Source organism: Hippopotamus amphibius, chromosome 1 (genome assembly GCF_030028045.1).
Source record: "Hippopotamus amphibius kiboko isolate mHipAmp2 chromosome 1, mHipAmp2.hap2, whole genome shotgun sequence".
Lineage (NCBI taxonomy): Eukaryota > Metazoa > Chordata > Mammalia > Artiodactyla > Hippopotamidae > Hippopotamus > Hippopotamus amphibius.
The window spans coordinates 17386825-17405340 of record NC_080186.1 but is presented as its reverse complement, the minus strand read 5'-3'; the positions used below and the strand labels follow the sequence as shown (position 1 = coordinate 17405340).

The following is an 18516-nucleotide window of genomic DNA, read 5'->3' as shown; positions in this document are numbered from 1 at the left end:
GGTCTGCCCAGAAGGTGCAAGAGGGGTGGACTCGGGGCTGAAAAACTAGGATCTTATGGTCCTTGATCCTAGGCGTGGGGCTGGGGGGAGGGGGGGGCAGGCCAGGGCTGGGCAGTGAGATGGGCAGAGGGACTTCCAAGTGAGGAGCCCTGGGCTGTGGAGGGGCATCAGAGACCAGAAGGAAGTTGGTGGCCCCTGGCCCCTGGCCAGGTAGCCAAGTTCAACTGAGGGGATCTCACGTACCCTGTGGTGATGCCTACATAGAAGATGGCCAGAGGGGCTGGCCGGGAACCCTGTTTTCCTGTTGAAGCAGTGGTGGGAGCCAGGTGGAGGATGCAGGTGGCCCACCTACCAACTAGAGGGAGGGCTCGGACCTGAGATAGAGCCAGGGGTGGGCTCACCCGGGCGGAGACAAGGGTGGGCCTGGTGCTGGTGAGGTTTGGAAGTAGCCCCGGCTCCAGACTCCAGGTGTGGCGGAGGGAGGGTGAGCCTCTCCCCAGTCCCTGTGGGTGCTGGCACCTGGGCCCACATTCAATGGGCAGTGTCACATCGAGTTCCCTGCTCATGCATCCTCACGCTTCGGACACGCATCCCCATTCACGACATGCCATTCACAGGCCCACACACGTGCCCCCAGCCTTAACGAGTAAGCACACTCACCATCACCTGCACACAGCCCTGGGGGACCTGATGGGTGGACACACACAAACACGGTCACACGTGTTCGCAGGGGCTCCCGTGACCATGAGAACACACCCCTACAGCATGTGAGTGTGCACACACACCCCCGCACGCACACATGCACGCACACAGTGGCAGGTGAGTGACATCTCTGTCGGGCTCAGTGGCATTGAGGCCCCAGCCTCTGGGCAAGAGGAGGCCCTCTGCCCTGGGGGGCAGGAGTCCCCGCCCTGCTGGGCACCAAAGGTCCCTCCTCGGTGGCCTGACCCCAGATAACTCCAGGTCTTGCGGTGGAGTCCTTGGTCTCCCTGGCACTGGAGAGGACGGCAGTCCAGGAGGAGGGACAGAGGCCGGGGCAGCCAACCCTGCGAGTCCTCTGACGGCCGGCACGAGCGGGGCCGGTTCGCTTTGGTCAGAGGTGCCGGCGGGGCCCCTGGGTGCTGGGCAGCTGGGCCCTCATGGTCTGGATGCTGCCCAGGATCTTCTTCTGGTGGCCCATGAGGGTGATGCCCAGGGCACGCACATCCCTGTAAAGGAAGGCGATGCTGACCTGGGAGGCTGGGAGCCGTGGAGACAGCGACACCCATCCCCGGAGCTGCCATCCTCAGGGGCTCCACCTCTGGCTCCTGCCCTCTCCCCCTGCCCCCGTCCCCAGGGGCCCACCACTTACTGAGCGTTCATACGTAGCACCATGCCCAGAGAGGAGTAACCCCCGGCAGCGAAGTGGTCCCGGTAGCGCCCCATGCGGATGGAGTCCAGCCAGTCCCCCACAGTGAGGCCGCCACCCCCGCCCCCGCGGAGGTCAAAGCAGCTCCGGGCAAAGGCGGGGGGTGGGCACCTGAGGCACAGGGGGCCTAGGTAAGTGTCCTGCCAGGAGACGCTGGCACCAGCCACCCTCAGCCTCCATCCAGGCTCGGCAGTGGCAAGGGGTCAACCCAGGCTTGGAAGGAGAGGGCCGAACAGGGGTCAGGGGCACAGGCTGGGTCTGGTCCAGGGGTCAGGGCAGAGCCATCCCAAGGCCTGGACTAAGTCTGGGCCTTGTCCAGGGCAAGCGGGGAGGGCAGCCGGGCTTGGGCGGAGCTGGGGTGGGCACCAGGCACCTGCTGACAGTGGCCGTGGCCCTGAGACTCTCGGGGCTGCGGATCAGCGCGTCCAGGACACTGACGATCTGGGAGAAGCGAGGCCGCTGGGCCCGGTCCTTGTGCCAGCAGTCAAGCATGAGCTGGTGCAGGGCGTGGGGGCAGCCCATGGGCGCGGGCAGGCGGTACCCCTCCTCCACGGAGCTGATGACCTGTCAGGAGGAACACGGCGCGGGGCTGGAGCGGTCCCCGCCTCCGAGGCCCCCACCGCCTCTGCCCAGCCAGGCTCCGGCACTCACGTCCCGGTTGGTCATGTTCCAGTAGGGCCGCTCCCCGTAGGCCAGCACCTCCCATGTGACCACCCCGAAACTCCACACGTCGCTGGCCGAGGAGAAGGTCCGGAAGGCGATGGCCTCGGGGGCTGTCCAGCGGATGGGGATCTTCCCTCCCTGCGACGGACACACGAGTGTTGAGAGCTTCTCCGCAGCCCGTCAGGGAGCTGAACGCAGGGGTCTGGGCTGGGAAACTCGCAGGCTGGTTGGAGAGACGCGGCCTCCACCTTCCAAGAGCACCTGCTCTGATGGGGGAGACCTGCACACGGAGCTGGGGTGGAGACTGAACAAAAGACAGCAGGTGGAGGGCCTGGCACCAAGTAGATGCTCAGTAAGTAGCGGTCAACAGGTTGATGCCTGAACAAGTGAGGGAGCTCAGACAATGTGGTCTGGTTGTTTTACAGCCCTCCTTCCCCCTTTTTTGGTTACAAAATCCTTTCTCTTATTTGGAGGCTCAGTGGGCAAGATGCTAAGGGAAGGTTCTGATTGAGGCAGGGGTGAGCGCCCTCTACTCTTAAGGCAGCCCCTAAGGCACCTCTAGAGAAGCCCAAATCCCCAGGGAACACGTTTTGAAAATGCCGGGTTTTAGTCACACTTTAGAGACAGATGTGGAGCAGATGTGTGATTCGGAGAGACGTCAGCTCTCCCCAGGTCTCCCAGTGAGTGAGTGACGGGGCGACTGGCCCAGCTGTCTCCCCAAGCCAGTTAGTGATGGAGCAAAGGTGGGAAGGCTTGCTCCCATTTCCCAGAGGGACAAACTGAAGTGCAGAGAAGAGGGAGGACTCGCCCCAGGTTGAAGGCAACTCTGAAACGTCCAACTTCCCTAATGACACGAGGGGGGCCGCCTCCCGGGCCTGCTGGAAAGGGCTGTGGGCTACGCACCGTGGTGGTGTAGTCGGCATTGGGGTCGTCCTCCAGCACCCGCGAGAGCCCGAAGTCAGACACCTTGCAGACCAGGTTACCGTCGACCAAGACGTTACGGGCGGCCAGGTCACGGTGGACGTAGCCCAGGTCCGAGAGGTAGCGCATGCCAGCACCCACTCCTCTAAGCATGCCCACCAGCTGCATGATGGTGAACTGCCCGTCGTGAGTCTGCAGAGGGACGTGGCTTGGGCTTCAAGAAGGCTCTTTGCAGTTTACAAAGTGCCTCACCGCTTAGGAAGCGTGTTGCTGTTTAAGGTGTGTGCTCATATCTCATGTACACTCACAGCAACCCTGAGACGTAGGTGGGGCACGATGCCTGGTCATCCATTTTGCAGAAGGAGAAGTGGAGGCCCAGAGAGGTTTGGCCCTGTGCCTAAGAGCACCCAGCAGATAAACGGCACAGCGAGGGCTGAGAATCTAGGGATTTCCACGACCACCCGCCATGCCTCCCAGCTGGGTGGGGCCTTGGGTCCCCACAGAGGCAACCCTCTTAGCCTGTGTGCAGGACAGGACAGCAGGACCCACGTAGCAGAGGGACTTTAACGTGATGGGGGCTGTAAGGCAGTTTGATGGGCTGACCCTTAAGATCCCTCCCCAAACCTGGCTCCCACTTCCCCAGGTCTGTTGGGTCCAAGCTCTGGGGAGGAGGGGCTATCTGGAGGTCTCACATTATTTCCCACCACCCAGACTGAACTCCCCCTTGCCCCAGCCCATGTGAAAGGTGGGGTGGGTCACGTACCCTCAGGAAGGCGTCCAGAGAGCCGTTCTCCATGTACTCGGTCACGATCATTGCCAGGCGGCCTGGGGAGCGCAGCAGGGAGGAGGTGGCTCTTGGTGGGGGGATCAGGGCTGCTGATCAGTGACCCCAGGAACATGCCCCGCCCCCCACGGGCTATGAGCGCCAGGAGCTGGGCCAGCACCGAGGGCGCCAGGATGCATAGGGTTTCCACTGGGGTCCTGGGCTCTGGGCCCCCTTCCCTGACAGGTCATCTGGGGACCTGAGCCAGGTGGACTGGGGCAGGGCAGGGTGGTCTGGGGATGGGCCTAGAGCCCTGACCCCAACAGGAGGCGCCCTGCAGGGTGAGGCTGCCGTCGCCTAGCACCTACCACGGGTGACGACACCTTCAAGACGGATGATATTGGGGTGGTCAAACTGACCCATGATGGACGCCTCGCTCAGAAAGTCCCGCCGCTGTCTCTCTGTGTAGCCGGCTTTGAGGGCCTTGATGGCCACAGGCACGTCCCGCTGGCCCGGCACCCGCAGCCGCCCGTAGCAGACTTCCCCAGACTCTCCTATGGGCCCAAGTGGGGCGGGCAGGGGGTGGGCGTGGGACCTTCCTCCCCTCACCCTGGACTCCGCACTCTCCCAGCCTCACACACCCGAGTGTCTGGCCACGCCGGGCATCTCGCCCGGCATCTTGGCTCCCCTCCCCCTCTGCCCTGGGTGCCCCTCCCCCGGGGACCCCCTGTGATGTCCCCACGCTCACAAGCCCTGAAGCTCACCGGAGCCAATGATTTTCTCGATGTGGATCCTGGAGGCCTCGATCTCGCGGGTGAAACCACGGCCCGCCCGGCCCGGCTCCTCGTAGGTGTGGGGTTCTGCATAGAGCTGGGGCTCTGGGATCTTCCCTGGAGGGTGGTGCAGGGGCAGGAAGACAGGGGGAGGTGCTGAGGGGCCAGGAGAGAAGGGCCATCAGCGGGCTCCACGAGGATGTTCTCTCCCAGCATTCCCCGGGCCTGGGACGGGACTAGGGGTGGGGGGAGACGTGTCTCCGGGAATCTCAGGATGTGGTGGCAAACAGTAGGCGTCCAATAAGTGCTTGCCACGTGAAAGGAGGATTTCTGTGGAGTAGCTCTGAGGTCTCGAGGGGATTTGGCGATTTCTAGTGAGTTAGCACCTCTGTCATTTTTCTGCAGTCACTTTTAGGGTCCTTAAGACCTTTCTCAATTGACCTAGGGTAGGAATGTGACCAAAAAAGGTTTCATCGCAGGGCCAACTTAGATTGACGGAGAGCGGTTCTCTAGAAAACCGGCTCCATGGGAATCAGTACCATGATTGCTTCTGCCGCGGGAGAAGAAGTGGGGTGTTGAGGTAGGCACCCTCGTATGTGCCCTGTTTTCTGAGGTCTCTGCAGGGTCCTGAAAAAGTTCTCTGTAGCAAGGGTGCTTAAGAGTACATGACCCTCCTACCAAGTCGTATGTGAAATTGTGTGAGTGCAGGAATCTGTGTACTTCCCTGGGGAGAGGGTCCCTGGCATCCTCTGCAAACCACAGCACTGCGCCCCTGGGATCTTGGGTCTGTGACACCTCGCTGTCTCTCTCTGGGGCTCTAGTCTTTTCTGTGGGAGCCTTTCTCCCTCTCGCCTGTGCCAGCCCCGGGCTAGCACTGGTTCCCACGGTGACCGCGGCTTTCGCATCCGGATCCCAGGCCCCGCACTCACCTTGCCCATTCTGATGGTGCATCTTCTCCTCGTCCGAGCGCTGGAAGGCCTTGCTGTGGCCACAGTGCCTGTGGAGAGTGGGCCAGCCCTAGCTTCGGCCCTGACTCCACTCAAGGACACGTCCAAACTCCTCCCTTTCCACCCTCCTTCCCCTTTCAAGTCAGCTCCTGCCACCCCAGCCCCTGCGCCTGCAGAGGGGAGTCCCAGCCTCAGGCTCTCAACCCAGCTGAACTGTGACATCCTTGAAATTTACAGACACCGTACAATGTACAAAGTTGAGTTCACTTGGCCACCAGAGCAAAGTATATGGCATTATTGGCTCGATTTGCCATGAAAGTAAAACCCCCCTGGTGGAGGGGTTGGGAGATGAGGCGTCTGATGCCAGCTCTGCTGTTGACCTTGGCAAGCCCCTTCCCTTCCCTTCCCTGGGCCTCAGTTTCTCCATCTGTGGATCATCTTTCCAATTCTCACCAAGTGGGATCCTAAGCCCACACCAGCTCCCTCTGGAATGGAGTGGGCGGGGGAGAGTGACTAAGAGCATGGCCTTCAGTTTTAACAGACCTGGGTCCTGCCCCAGTTCTGAACCTACCTAGCTGAAGTGGCCTCACCTCTCTGATCCCCAATTTACTCACCTGCAGAATGAGGTCAGAATCTCTACATCACTGAGGTGTCATTAGGACTGACTGAGATGAAGGGGGTCACGCTGAAGGGAGACCCGGTGGGACTGGCTGGTGAGTGGACGTGGCACGAGGGAGGGACAGCCAAGGATGACGGCTGAGTTTGGGGCTCGAGTAACCCCGTGAATGGTGGTGCCACGTCCTGAGATGGGGGCCTGGGGGAGGGGCTGGTTTGGGGGTGCTGTGTGTCTGAAACACATGTGAGCGGAGATGGGAGTGGGCAGCTGGACCTTGGGGAGAGGCCTGCGCTGGTGACACACTCTGGGGACGTCAGCAGGAAGGTGGAATTCAAAGCTGTGGGCCCTGATAAGCTCACTGAGGAAAGACGGAGCTGGGTAAGAAGGAAAGAGAGGAGGGTCCGGACATGCCCAGGGTCCTCAGCTTTTAGAAAGTTGTGCAGAGCGAAGGGGCTGTTGGAGATGGAGAAGGATAGGACAGATAGGTGGAGAAGGAGAAGGAGCCAGACATGGAAGGCAAGAGAAAAGTGTTCCAAGAAGGAGGAAAGAAGAGCAGGTATATGTGTAAGTGAGCCCAGCCCCAGGCACAGGGGGTCACTGGCTCGGTGGGGCTGCAGGCAGGAGATGCAGTGCTCCAGGGGAGGGGCTTGGGGGGGCTGGGGGCCAGGACCACCCACCTCTTCTTGCAGATGAGCAGGAGCAGAAGCACGACCAGGCCAGTGATGAGTGTCAGGCAGATCCAGACGATGGTGCGGGTGTCGTAGCGGGGTCCTGCGGGGGGAACCGGGGTGGCAGGCCCAGCCTCTCAGCCCTGGCCTCAGGCCCAGAGGTCTGGCAGCCTCCTCAGCTGTGAGCCAGCCCAGAGTCAGGGCACAGGCTGCACCCTCCTCTGCTCCCACCCTCCCCTCTACAAGCTTCCTCTTCAAGATCCTGCTTCCGGACCTGGTGCTACCATTTCCTGGGACTGTGTGACCTGGGCAGAGTCACTAGACTTCTCTGAGCCTCTGCTTTCTCACCTGTAACATGAGTCCAAAAATGCCTGTCCCGCCTGTTCCTGTAACAGGGACAGAGCTGAGTAGTATACTGAGAGCTGCGCATGCCGGTCAGTTAACCCACATCCCCTCCAGGGAGATTCCAGTATTACTGTTAGTTGTCAGATGAGAAAACTGAGGCCCAGAGAACTCAAGGAACTTACTCAAGGACACACAGTAAATGGGATGGAGCAGGGCAGGATTCCTACCTGGGCGGTCCCAACATGGTATCAGATCGAATTGCACTGGAGACACACAAGGGCCAAGGGGGTGCCGGGTTGAGGAAGGTCATCAACTCAGCCTTGAACCCTCTATCCTAGCACCACCCCTGGAGGGTGCTGAGTATAAGAGAAGACTCCAATTGGCTGGAGGTGGGGGCAGAGGATTTCCGAGCTTGAATGTGCCTCAGAATCACCCTGAGGGTTTGATCAAACTGAAATTTCTGGGCCCCTGAAGGTCTGGGGTGGGGCCTGAGAATCTGTATTTCTGATGGCTCCCGGGGCTGCACTGCTGCTGGTCCTGGACTACACTGTGTGAACTGCTGTTCTGGAGGCTGGGGGGGTGGAGGGCAGAATGGTACTGGGGAAGGGGCACAGAATTTGTCCCCAGACTGACCAGGTTCAAGTCTTGCTCTGCTGGGTAACCTTGGGCAATTCGCTTTACTGCTTTGACCCTCATTTTCCTCGCCTGTAAAATGGGGATGTGGATGCTGCCAACTCACCAGAGGGTCTCTGGGATGATTATAAGGTTATCCTGCTGGCAAAGGGCACTATGACGCCTGCAAGTCACACTGATGCTCGGGAAAAGCCCGCAGTTAATGGGCTGTTATGAGCTCTGTCACTCCGGACAAGTAACTTTCCTCCTCTGAGCCTCAGTTTTTTGTACCTGGAGAGATGCCAATCTGGCCCATGTACCAGCTCAGCACGCCCTAGTTCCCCTCCTCTGACCACCATGACCCTGGCCCTGACCCTGGCCCTGGCCCCTGGCCCAGCTCCCTCGCCCTCCCCCTCCCTGCACTCACGGGGTTTCCCGGTCTCCACCTCCATGGCCTGGCTGAAGCGGCCGCAGCCGGCCGAGGTGCGGGCTCGGACCTGGAACACGTAGCGGGTGCCCGGCTTGAGGCCCGAGACGGTGGCCCTGGTGGTGACAGCCTTGAGGGTGGAGTAGCTCTGCATCTCCTTGTCCTGCCCGTGGGAGAGGTGGTCAGTCAAGGGTCCCTGGCCGGGTTCCCTCCCTCCTTCTCCCTTCCCCGTGGGTACCTTCTCGTAGTACTTGATCTCGTACTCCAGGATGATGCCGTTGGGCTGCTCTGGCTCCTGCCACAGCAGCGAGACGCTGGTCTGCCCTGCCTGCTCCTGACGGATCACCACCACCTGGGATGGGGCTGGGGAGGGGGTGAGGGAGGGGAGCTCGGTCAGATCAGATGGGTGGATGGGTGATGATGGGGACTGGCCTCTGTCTGCCCCTTCCCCAGGCCCCTCCCAGGGAGCCTGGCTTGGGCCACGCTCACCTTGCTAACTGTCCTGCCGCCACCCTGGTCAGTCACTGGGGTCAGCTCAGCCTGGCTCACACCTGGAATGCCGGGGTTGGCTTGACCCAGATGAGGTCTGACCACCCCAACTTTCGTTGCCTCCTCCTCCTTTTGGCCAAGCCCACCCACTGGAAGCATGCCGGACCCCCGCCAGCCCCATCAAGCAGCCACTCTTGTCCATCACCTGCTGTCTCTGTCTCCGTGTCGCCCACCCCCGCCCAGGGCCTGATGTGGAGCAGGCTCTCAGGAGTGCTCGAGGAAGGAGGAAGAAAAGGAGAAGGGAGGGGAAGAATCAAAGGAACCAGCACCCTCACTGCCTGGGTTTGGAGGGACGTGAGCTGAGCCTGAGGTCCATGTGAGCTCAAGTACCCTCGCTGCCACGGTAGGTCGACCTTTCACCCCCTCATTCATTCCCTCATTCACCCCTTCCCTCTCCAACTTCCACACTCAGTGCAATTACCCCTGAGGTGAGTCTGTGGGAAGTGTCAGATGTCAACCCTGCCACAGCCACACCGAGGGGACTGCCCTTAGAGCTGCAACCCAGTCCTCCCTGCTCCCTCCAGCCGCAGCCCTCCTCTTCCCCCTCTGCTCACCCGAGTTCCGAGTTCTGACTCTGCCCTACACCTCCCGTGCCCCCCACCTGCCCCACGTGGCCAGCTCTGACCTCAAAACTGGGCATCCTGTCTCCCTGGCACACCTGGGAGCCCCCTGAGGCAGGGACTGCACACAGTAGGTGCCCAGTAAATGCAGCTGGATGACATTGACATGGAAAGTTAAGAAGCAACTCCAGAGTTAAGTGGGAGGGTGTGGCATAGGGGAGACCCCCCACCCCCACCCCCAGCCTGGCAGTCAGGTCTGGGCTGGGCTCATGACCACCCCTGGGCAGTTTCTCCACCCAGAGAGTGATGCCGGTGGGCACCAGCTGCCAGGCGGAGGTGAGGCTCGGAGAAGACCCCTGTAGGTGAGGAACACACGCCAGTGCCAGGAACACGCGGGTGCCTCTTCAAAACCAAAACATTTCCAGGGCAAGAGGTGCTGTGTGAGGCAGCAGACACAGAGGGAGCCTGGGGCTCGGAGGCAGGAGGGAAACAGGGCGGAGCACCAGAGAAGGCTCCAGAGAGGAGGGGTTTGTAGAAGAGAGGCAAGGGGGAGGTGGGGGGAGGGGAGGCAAGGGGGAGGGGCAAGTGGTCTCTGAGGACAGACCTCACCCATTTGCTCAGGGCTGCCGTCTGCTCCAGGCCCCCAGCCCAGAGCTGCAGGTGTCCTCTGGATCATCCCCCTAGGATTTCCTGAAAGCCTCCCACGTGCCAGGCAGGGGGTGAGGACCTGGGGATAATGCAGTGACCAAGACAGCCCTCAAGGAGCTTATGATCTAATTAAGAGAGAGAGTAAATAAGAAGACAAATCAATGCGCAATTACAGGTGAGCTAGGCATCGTGAAAGACATGAAGAGGGCGCGTGAGGGTGCTGTGATGGAGAGGACCTTATGTCTGCAGGGGGCTGCGGGGGAGCTGAGCCATTTTAGCTGAGGTGGTCGGGGTGAGCCTCCCAGAGGCGGGGGGACAGCTAGCTGAGGATTGGAGGCAGCCAGGGGAACGTCACAGGGAGGAGCACATCATTCCGACAGAGAAGCAAGGCCAAGGCCCAGGGCAGGGAAGGGCTTGGAGTGTCCAGGATGAGGACCAGAGGCCAGTGCAGCTGGAGGTGAGAAAGCCTGGCGACAGTGGATGGGGTGAGGCTGGGGAGGTGGGCAGGGGCGGGTCCAATGGGCCCCCTGAATCATGTTGCAGGGTGGGAGGCGGCTCCTGCGGTTGTCCAGACAACATGTGATGGACTGAATTGTGTCCCCCTCCCAAAATTCATCTACTGAAGCCCTAGCCCCCTACACAATAGTATTTGGAGATGGAGCCTTAGGGAGACAATTAGGTTTAGATGGGGCCCTCATGATGGCATCGGTGCCCTTCTAAGAAGAGACACCAGAGAGTTTTCTCTCTCTCTCCTCTCTCTGCCATGTGAGGACACAGCAAGAAGGCAGCCGTCTACAAGCCAGGAAAAGGGTTCTCACCAGAAGCCAAACTGGCCAGCACCTTGATCTTGGATTTCCGGCCCCCAGAACTGAGAGCAATAAATGTCTGTGGTTTAAGCCCTAGCCTATGGTATTTTGTTACAGCAGCCTGAGCTAAGACAGATGGGGGGCGGGGCAGGGTCTGAGTGTGGAGGGGTCACGCTGAAGGGAGACTGGTGGGACTGGCTGGTGGGTGGACATGGCACGAGGGAGGGACAGCCAAGGATGACAGCTGGGTTTGGGGCTCGAGTAACCCCGTGAATGGTGGTGCCACGTCCTGAGATGGGGGCCTGGGGGAGGGGCTGGTTTGGGGGTGCTGTGTGTCTGAAACACATGTGAGTGGAGATGGGAGTGGGCAGCTGGACCTCGGGGAGAGGCCTGCGCTGGTGACACACTCTGGGGACGTCAGCAGGAAGGTGGAATTCAAAGCTGTGGGCCCTGATAAGCTCACTGAGCAAAGACGGAGCTGGGTAAGAAGGAAAGGGAGGAGGGTCCCAGAGCAGCCTGAGGTCCTCCAGCTTTGAGGAAGTTGTTCAGAGAGAAGGGGCTGTTGGAGATGGAGAAGGACAGGACAGACAGATGGGTGGAAAATGGGGGCTGGGCCTTGGCATGGAAGGCAAGAGGAAAGTGCTCCAAGAAGGAGGAAGGAAGAGCAGCAGGGGAAGTGCCCGCTGCATACAGAATTTCTGGGGACAGGTGGGGAAAGGGGCCCGACGGCAGGTGCCTGACGAGGCCCACGGAGGAGAGGACGCAGGTGTGTGAGCAAGACAGCTCTTTCAGGAAGTCTGCATGTGCAGAGAAGTAATGAGGTGGCTGGAAGGGCGTGAGGGTTCACAGCAGGCTGGCCCTCTTAACGACGGAGCACGTGCAGCGGTGTGAATGCCGCGGGCTCTCTGCTCCGCCCTCCACCCCCGACCAGCCGGCCACCTGTCTCGGCCGCTCCAGGGACACGCGGGCAGGGACAGGGCCTGGCACCACACACACGGGCCCGCTCCTCGCTGTGCCAGAAGCACCGAGCAGACGGCTTGGCATCTCACAGGTGCTCCACAGATGCCAGGGGAATGCGGGTCTCTTGGGAGGATGAAGTCCTGGCATCAAGGAGAGGGTGCCCTGGGCTCAGGGTTGGGAAGCCTGTTTCACTTGGGAGTGAGACAGACCTGGGTGTGAATTCTCACTCTGCCATTTCTACGCGGTGACCCTGGGTGGCTCTGGGCCTCAGCTTCCTCTCTGCGACATGGTGGGAACGGAGTCACGGGGCCAGGCCTGCGTGGTGTGGGGAGGAGATGGGGGTGAGGAGCCACAGGGCACGTGCCAGCGGGGCTGTTAACAGCGGGCCTGCCGCAGGGGGCTCTCAGGTCAGGCTGCCACTTAACAGGCAGGACCCACCAGAAGTTGGAAGGAAAGGGGCTACCTTCAGCCCAACGACAGGCAAGAAACAGATAAATGGCTGTTGTCCAAACCAGTATGACCAACTCCATCCCAGGGGCAGCAGTGGCAGCTGTTCTAGAAAAGGATAATCAGGATGATTTTATTTTTTAATGATATTTATTGAGCATATACCATGGGCCAGGTGCCGGGCGAAGCGTTTTCATTTCCTTCATTTAAACCTCACGACAGTTACCGAGGAGGTACTATTATTCCTACTGCATCAGAGAGGACACAGAGGCAGAGAGGGAAAGTTCCAGAACCCAGACCTAGGATGGTCACACTAGCCTGCCTTGGTGCTTTTTGGGTTCCTCCCACTTATAGGATGTGTTCTACATTTCTAAGGGCACGAAGAGCCTGTAACACAGAGTCCTGGTGAGGAGGGCGGGGCCCAGAGAGGGCAGGCACTTGCCCAAATGCCACAGCAAGTCCGCGCAGTGCTCTGATGCTGCCGGGGAGGGCGCCAGGGGCCGGGGAGCTGGGGACGGGTGTCTCCGCCTACCTGCCTGGTTCGTGGTGATGTTGACAACGGCGGCCCGGCGGGGCTCGGGGCTCAGCTCAGACACGCCGTTGACGGCCTCGATCCAGAAGGAGTAGTTCATGTGGGCCAGCAGGTTGGCCACCAGCAGGCTGGCCTGCACCAGGCTGGTCTGCTGGGGCACGAAGCGGGTACTGCTCCCGCACGTCTCGCAGTGACCCAAGGCCCAGGGGCAGCGGCGGCACACGGCATTGTAGGTGATGTCGCTGCGGCCACCCCGGTCCAGCGGAGGGGCCCACTCCAGGGTCACGGATGTCCCATTGACGCTGGAGATCAGATTCACCGGTGCTGAGGGCGGGCCTGGAGAACAGAGAATGACAGGTGGGCGTGGAGGACATTTATTTGGGCTGGTCTAGTCTCCCCCATCAGATCAGGGAAGGGCTGTGGTTCCCCCACGATACCTGGGGCTCCCTAAGGATAAGGGCACACCTACTCCATCCTCTGGAAGCTCCCTGAGGGTGGAGGCAGAGCACAGTGTCAGGGTCCCCTGTAGGACCACCAGGATCCTGGGGTTGGTGCTTTTCAAAATTTTCATCTAGAGCTGGGGAGAGATTGTACACAGCAGCCACCCAGGAGCCCCAGTCATCTGCATCCCACACTCCACTCCTTAACCCCCTGCCTGGGTTTTATGTAAACCTCTGAACACTGTGGTGGAGAAAAGCAGTGCCCCAAGCACCAAGTCACTCCTCCCTCCCCACCGCCCCCGGATGGGAGCCCCAGTCTGGGCAGCACAGGGAGATCGGAGAGAGGGGTGGGGCTGAGGCCCCAGAGGTGGGGTAGGACCCTGGGGGTGGGGATTTGAACCAGAAGGGCCTGGGAGGTGATGGAGACCCCTGAGGCACAGAATTCCAGCTCTCAGAATCCCAAGGAGGGCATCTTAGATCTTAAGAAAATAGAATTGGAGGATCTCAGAATCACAGAGAGCCTTAGAATCTGCAAGGTATGGAATACTAAAAGTCTAGCCTTTTATTGATACAATCTTAAGATTCCTAGAACTGGAGAGCGCTTGATTGTGGATTTGGAGAGAAACTGGAGTCCAGCCAGCTGAATGCAAGTGTCCACGACCTAGAACCGGGCTCACCCGGCCTGAGGAGCCCAGAGCAGTCACCATGTCCCTCAGCCATCCTTTCTGCCTCAGCGGGTCCCACGTGGGGCAAAGGCACAGGTCTGGGCAGAAGAGTGGAGGAAGGGAGGGAAGGAGGGAAGAAGGATGTGTGTGTGTGTGCGTGTGTGTATGTGTGGTGTGTGTGTGTGTGGCATGTGAATACACCTTGGCCCTCACCTGCCCTGAGCAGGGGGCCTGGGGCTGGGTGGTGATGGAGGTGGAGGGAGGGGGAGATGGAGATCAAGCTGGGATAAATTCTGGGGCAAAACCGGTTAGCACTGGGTAAAGTACCCCTCACCCATCACCAGAGCCCAGGGTTGGTGAATTGGGTGGGCTGAGCTGGCTGCAGCCCCTCCCTGGCTGGCACGGGAGTGAGGCCCCTTCCGGCCAGGGGAGAGGAGGCTGTGGAGGAGCCGCATAAGCAGAACACCAAGACAGTCACGCAGCCCTGCAGGCAAGGTGCCAGAGTCCCCCAGAGTCCCCTCAGGCACAGGCACGGGCACTGCGGCCACACCCTCGCCAGGCACACACCTCCCTTGCAGGGACAGGTGTGCTCATGCTGAGCTCACAAAGCCAGCTCGTTCAAGCTCCACGGGGACTTAAGAGTCTGCTACAGGTACCCAGATGCACACACACACGTGCACACATCCCTCTAAGAACACTTTACACACGTGGGCACAAGCACTCGAACACTCGCTCTCTATGCAGGCATCTTCTGCAGGAACAGCTACTGGCATGGACACACACAGTCACGAGTGCTGCAGGCCTCCCAAGGCACACACAGAATCCGACACACGGCAGCCACACGCACTCCACATACACAGTCATGCATGCACCCACACACACTAAGGCAGCTCCCAGAATTCAGTGGCTCCCACCGGTTCATCAAGGATGACGGTGATGTGGGGTGGGGGGGCTCCTCTGATACCCACCTTGCCTCACGGGCAGCACCCCCAGCTTGCTCACCCCAGCCCCTAGAATGTTGGCATGACCATTGGGTCAGAAGATGACCAAAGCCACCGGGTGCTGGGAAGGGCATGAGTCCAGCTGTGGTCTGCCCTTCGGAGCAGAGAGCAGAGACCGAGGGAGGAATGGGAAGATCTCCCTGGAGAGATGGCAGGTGACCTATGACAAGAAGTTGGGAGCCCCGAAAGGTCAAGGCCATTGTTGAGGGGTCAGAGTCACCCCCCCCCCAACCCCAGACTGGCCCCCGGCCCGTGAGAGCCACCTGTCCCTGCCTCACCTGCAGAGATCTGGCTCCCTGGGGGCCTGAGGATGGGGTCCTAGCCCGGTCTTGGTCTCGAGGGTTCTGGGGCCATGGGGTGGTACTCACGGGTGCAGGCTGCAGACGGTGGGTCCGAGGCTGCACGGTAGTAGCTGAGGTCGCAGCGGCAGGCCTGGGCGGCAGGGGCTGCAGAGTGGCTGTGGGGAGGGCAGCGGGCACAGAGCTGGTCCCCGGGAGCCGACTTGTAGAAGCCCAGCTCACAGGCTGTGGAGGAGAAGGCAGTTTCAAGCGAGCCAGAGGGCCACCCTGATAGCGTTCAGGGATGGCTTTCTGGCCCAGGGTTTCCTGGGGGATCCCCGAGGGACAGAGGTGCAGCCCTTCCGCTCGACCCGTTCCTACTCTCATGTGCAGAGAGAGGGACTGAAGCTCAGAGAGGCCCTGTGACTTACACAAGGTTGCACAGCACGTCGGAGGCAGAGCTGAGGCTGGGACTCTGACACCCGAGTCCCAGTCCCACACGCGGCCCAGGGAGGAGCCTCTCTGAATCCTCCTCATCTCGCCTCCAACGACCCCTCCCACCTAGGCTCTGTCCTTCACAGGGCACTTGTCCTTGAGCGAGACACCAGCCTGGAGGACAGCAGTCACGGCTAAGAATCCAAGGGGGCCAAAACCCCAGGGATGTGACCTGAGGGGGACGTGAAAGCCAGAGAGGGAATGGGGGTTGGAGGGAACATGACTGGAAGAGACATGTGTGATGACACCAGAGGTTCCCAAACACAGACAGACGTGGAACCAACCTATAAAGACACAGACCCCGGCCTCATCACAGCCACTGAGTTAGAAGAGTCAGGGGTGGGGCCTGGGAAACTGTTTTACAAACGCCCCGAACAATGTTGATCGTCCAAAATTTGCAGGCTCCTGACCCTCCCAGAACCCGTGTCACTGTCACCGAAGCTGGGACTGACTTGTCTCATCTCTGACCTTCTCTCCAGCCTCTGATACACACATCTCAACCCCAATAACCACAACAGCCTCCAAACTCGGCCTCCAGCCCTGCCTCCCCAGCCCCACCGCCCGCAAGAGCACCATTCCTTTAGCCAGTATCTATGAGCTCCTACTCTGTGCCAGAGACACAGACATAGACAAGGTCCACACGGTGTCTGCCCTCAAGAAGCTGGCATTTTTCAAGGTGGTGGGGGCTGGGGGGAGACACAGTAAATGAGGCCATGATCATTTCCAGAAGGAAATAAAGCAGAGGACGTGGCAAAGGGTAAATGGTGGGAGGTGTGACCTTCCCTGAGAAGGTATCTGAGTTGTGGTCTAAAGCCTGAGAACGAGTCAGCCATGCAGGGAGTGCAGATGTTGTGGGTTGAGGGACTCTCTAAAATGACACTGACAGTCTGAACCCACACAGGCTCCCCATGGCCTTAACAATAAAGCCTGGCGTTCAAAGCCTCCCCACAGCCTCCTTCAGTGCCACCTCTCACTCCACCTCCCTCAGGCTGAACTAAAGGACTGGCCATTCTCCATATTCAGGAGGTTATTTCCTGCCTCAGGGCCTTTGCACACGCTGTGCCTTTTCTACTTTGTCACCCTGTCAAATTCTTTCAAGATTCATTTTAACTGTGCCTTTGATGAAGCTTTTCTGGACCCCTCTACATCTCCACATGTACACACACACACACACACACACACACACACACACACACAGAAGCGACCACTCCCCTCCCCTGTTTTGCACCCCTGCTTGGTCTCACCACCTGCAGTGCTATAGCTGCACTTTTTCATCTGTGTGTCTGACTCTCTTTCCTTGTGGGTAGATGATCTTTGTGAATAGGGCAGGGCCACCTTATTCATGTCAAAGTTCGTAGGGTCTGACCCAGGGTAGAAGTTGTCAATGCTGGTGGGAGTTCTTAAAGTGAGCTAATCCTGCCATCATCTGCTTTGGGCAGAGACAGACGCCAGGAGTTCAGGAGGACCAAACGCCTCCCAGTCAGGCAGCTCCCAGCTCCACCTGTGGAACTGAATCCTTTGCAACGGGGACCACCAGGAAACTCACTAGGATCTCTCTCCATGAAGTCCCGTTCTGGAAAACTGTGCTTGAGAGAAGCCTGCATTTTCAAATATATCATGTCATTTATTTGATCATATCTCTTTATTATAATAACTAAAATCAGGTTAATTTGTAAAATTCTACAAACTTGAGAGAAAACCTGAGATCAGGAGAAATGACGACGCCCTTGAGTTGCTTCCCAGACTCAGAGGCCATGGAGTCAGAGGCTGAGGAGTCAGGGAGAATGTGCCTCTGTTTTGAGACCTCTTCCCTGCCCACTGCGGAGACCCCAAGAGGGTTCAGGCCTGACTGGGGGCTGGGCTCTTGGAGCCGTTGGGGGCTCCTAGTTGACACCCTGTGATCTCACCTCCTCTTCCCAGAAGCCCCCCAGGAGGCCCAGTCCAGGGGTGGGGGCACAGCCTAAGAGCGTCCTTCTGAGCCCCAGAAGCAGGAAGAGGAAACAGGCTTTGCACTTCACCAGCAAATATTTATCAAACCTGTGGCTGAAGTGAATGACACCCTTCCTCACTGTAATGATCAGATCCACACCTATCACCATCTTGGGAACCGTTTGCTTTTTCTGTCGCTCATTTATTCCTTCACCTACATTCACTGAGCTTCTACTACGGACCGGAGATAAATAAGAGCTAGTGCTGCTTTCAAGGAGCTTCAGAGAGCAGTAAGGGACAGCCCAGGACACGTGCGGTGACATCTTGGTGTGATGCATGGCACGGAGGAGGCACAACATGACAGCCTTTGTTTTTTGAGTCCCTGACCATTCAGAGTTCAGCTAGTCCTCAGGAGTTAAGAGCAGAAACTCGGGAGCAGGCTGCCTGGGTTCCTCTTCTCCCCCAGGCTAAGTGACATTGGGCAAGTTGCTGAGCCTCAGTGTCTTCATCTGGAAAATGGGGATAATAACAGTTCCCACCTCCTAGGGCTGTTGCGAGGATGACGTGCGTGCACACACGCAAATTCATGCCAGCCCAGTGCCTGTGGAGGCAGCATTAATATATCTGTTTGGCAGAGAGGAAATAGATGCTGGGGAGCTTGAACACCTGGACCCAGGCTCCCTGCTGAGCCAGGATGCAAACCCCAGTGGGGGAGGCTCCAAAGCCGGGGTCTTTCCCCCACCAGCCTCTTAACACCCAGCCTCAGGCGTAGAGATGGCCCTTGCCAACCTGCCACTTCACAGGTGGGCTGTTCTCACACGCTCAGCTAATACCCACATGGCTATAAAGTGTCAAGGCTGGATTAATCCGCTCAATGAAAATAAAATAATCTTTAATAAGAATACTAATCACCAGGCCTCGGGGAGCCTGGAGATCTGGAGGCAGAGCCGGGAATTAATGGCTGAGACAGATGGAGCGGCTCTGGGCTAGGGCCCGGCCCTGCCCGTCGACCTGGGATGCTTCCGGAGTCTGTGGTGCCCGGTGTCGGCCGTGGGCCAGGAAG

The 18516-nt window shown here is 59.3% G+C and overlaps 1 protein-coding gene across 1 annotated transcript in view; it reads right to left on the bottom strand.

The window, feature by feature from the left end:
- Positions 1-1093: 1093 nt before the first annotated feature.
- The window catches only part of EPHA8 (EPH receptor A8), a 33836-nt gene continuing 16413 nt past the window's right edge, over positions 1094-18516 (bottom strand). Inside the window, exons 4-17 of the mRNA XM_057744265.1 lie at positions 15120-15275; positions 12646-12981; positions 8382-8506; positions 8144-8306; positions 6769-6862; positions 5458-5525; positions 4520-4684; positions 4124-4309; positions 3756-3817; positions 2975-3184; positions 2060-2209; positions 1782-1972; positions 1352-1519; positions 1094-1208 (exon numbers count right to left, since the gene is read on the bottom strand). Of these exons, the coding sequence (XP_057600248.1) occupies positions 1094-1208; positions 1352-1519; positions 1782-1972; positions 2060-2209; positions 2975-3184; positions 3756-3817; positions 4124-4309; positions 4520-4684; positions 5458-5525; positions 6769-6862; positions 8144-8306; positions 8382-8506; positions 12646-12981; positions 15120-15275 (2189 nt within the window). The remainder of the gene's footprint in view (positions 1209-1351; positions 1520-1781; positions 1973-2059; positions 2210-2974; positions 3185-3755; positions 3818-4123; positions 4310-4519; positions 4685-5457; positions 5526-6768; positions 6863-8143; positions 8307-8381; positions 8507-12645; positions 12982-15119; positions 15276-18516) is intronic.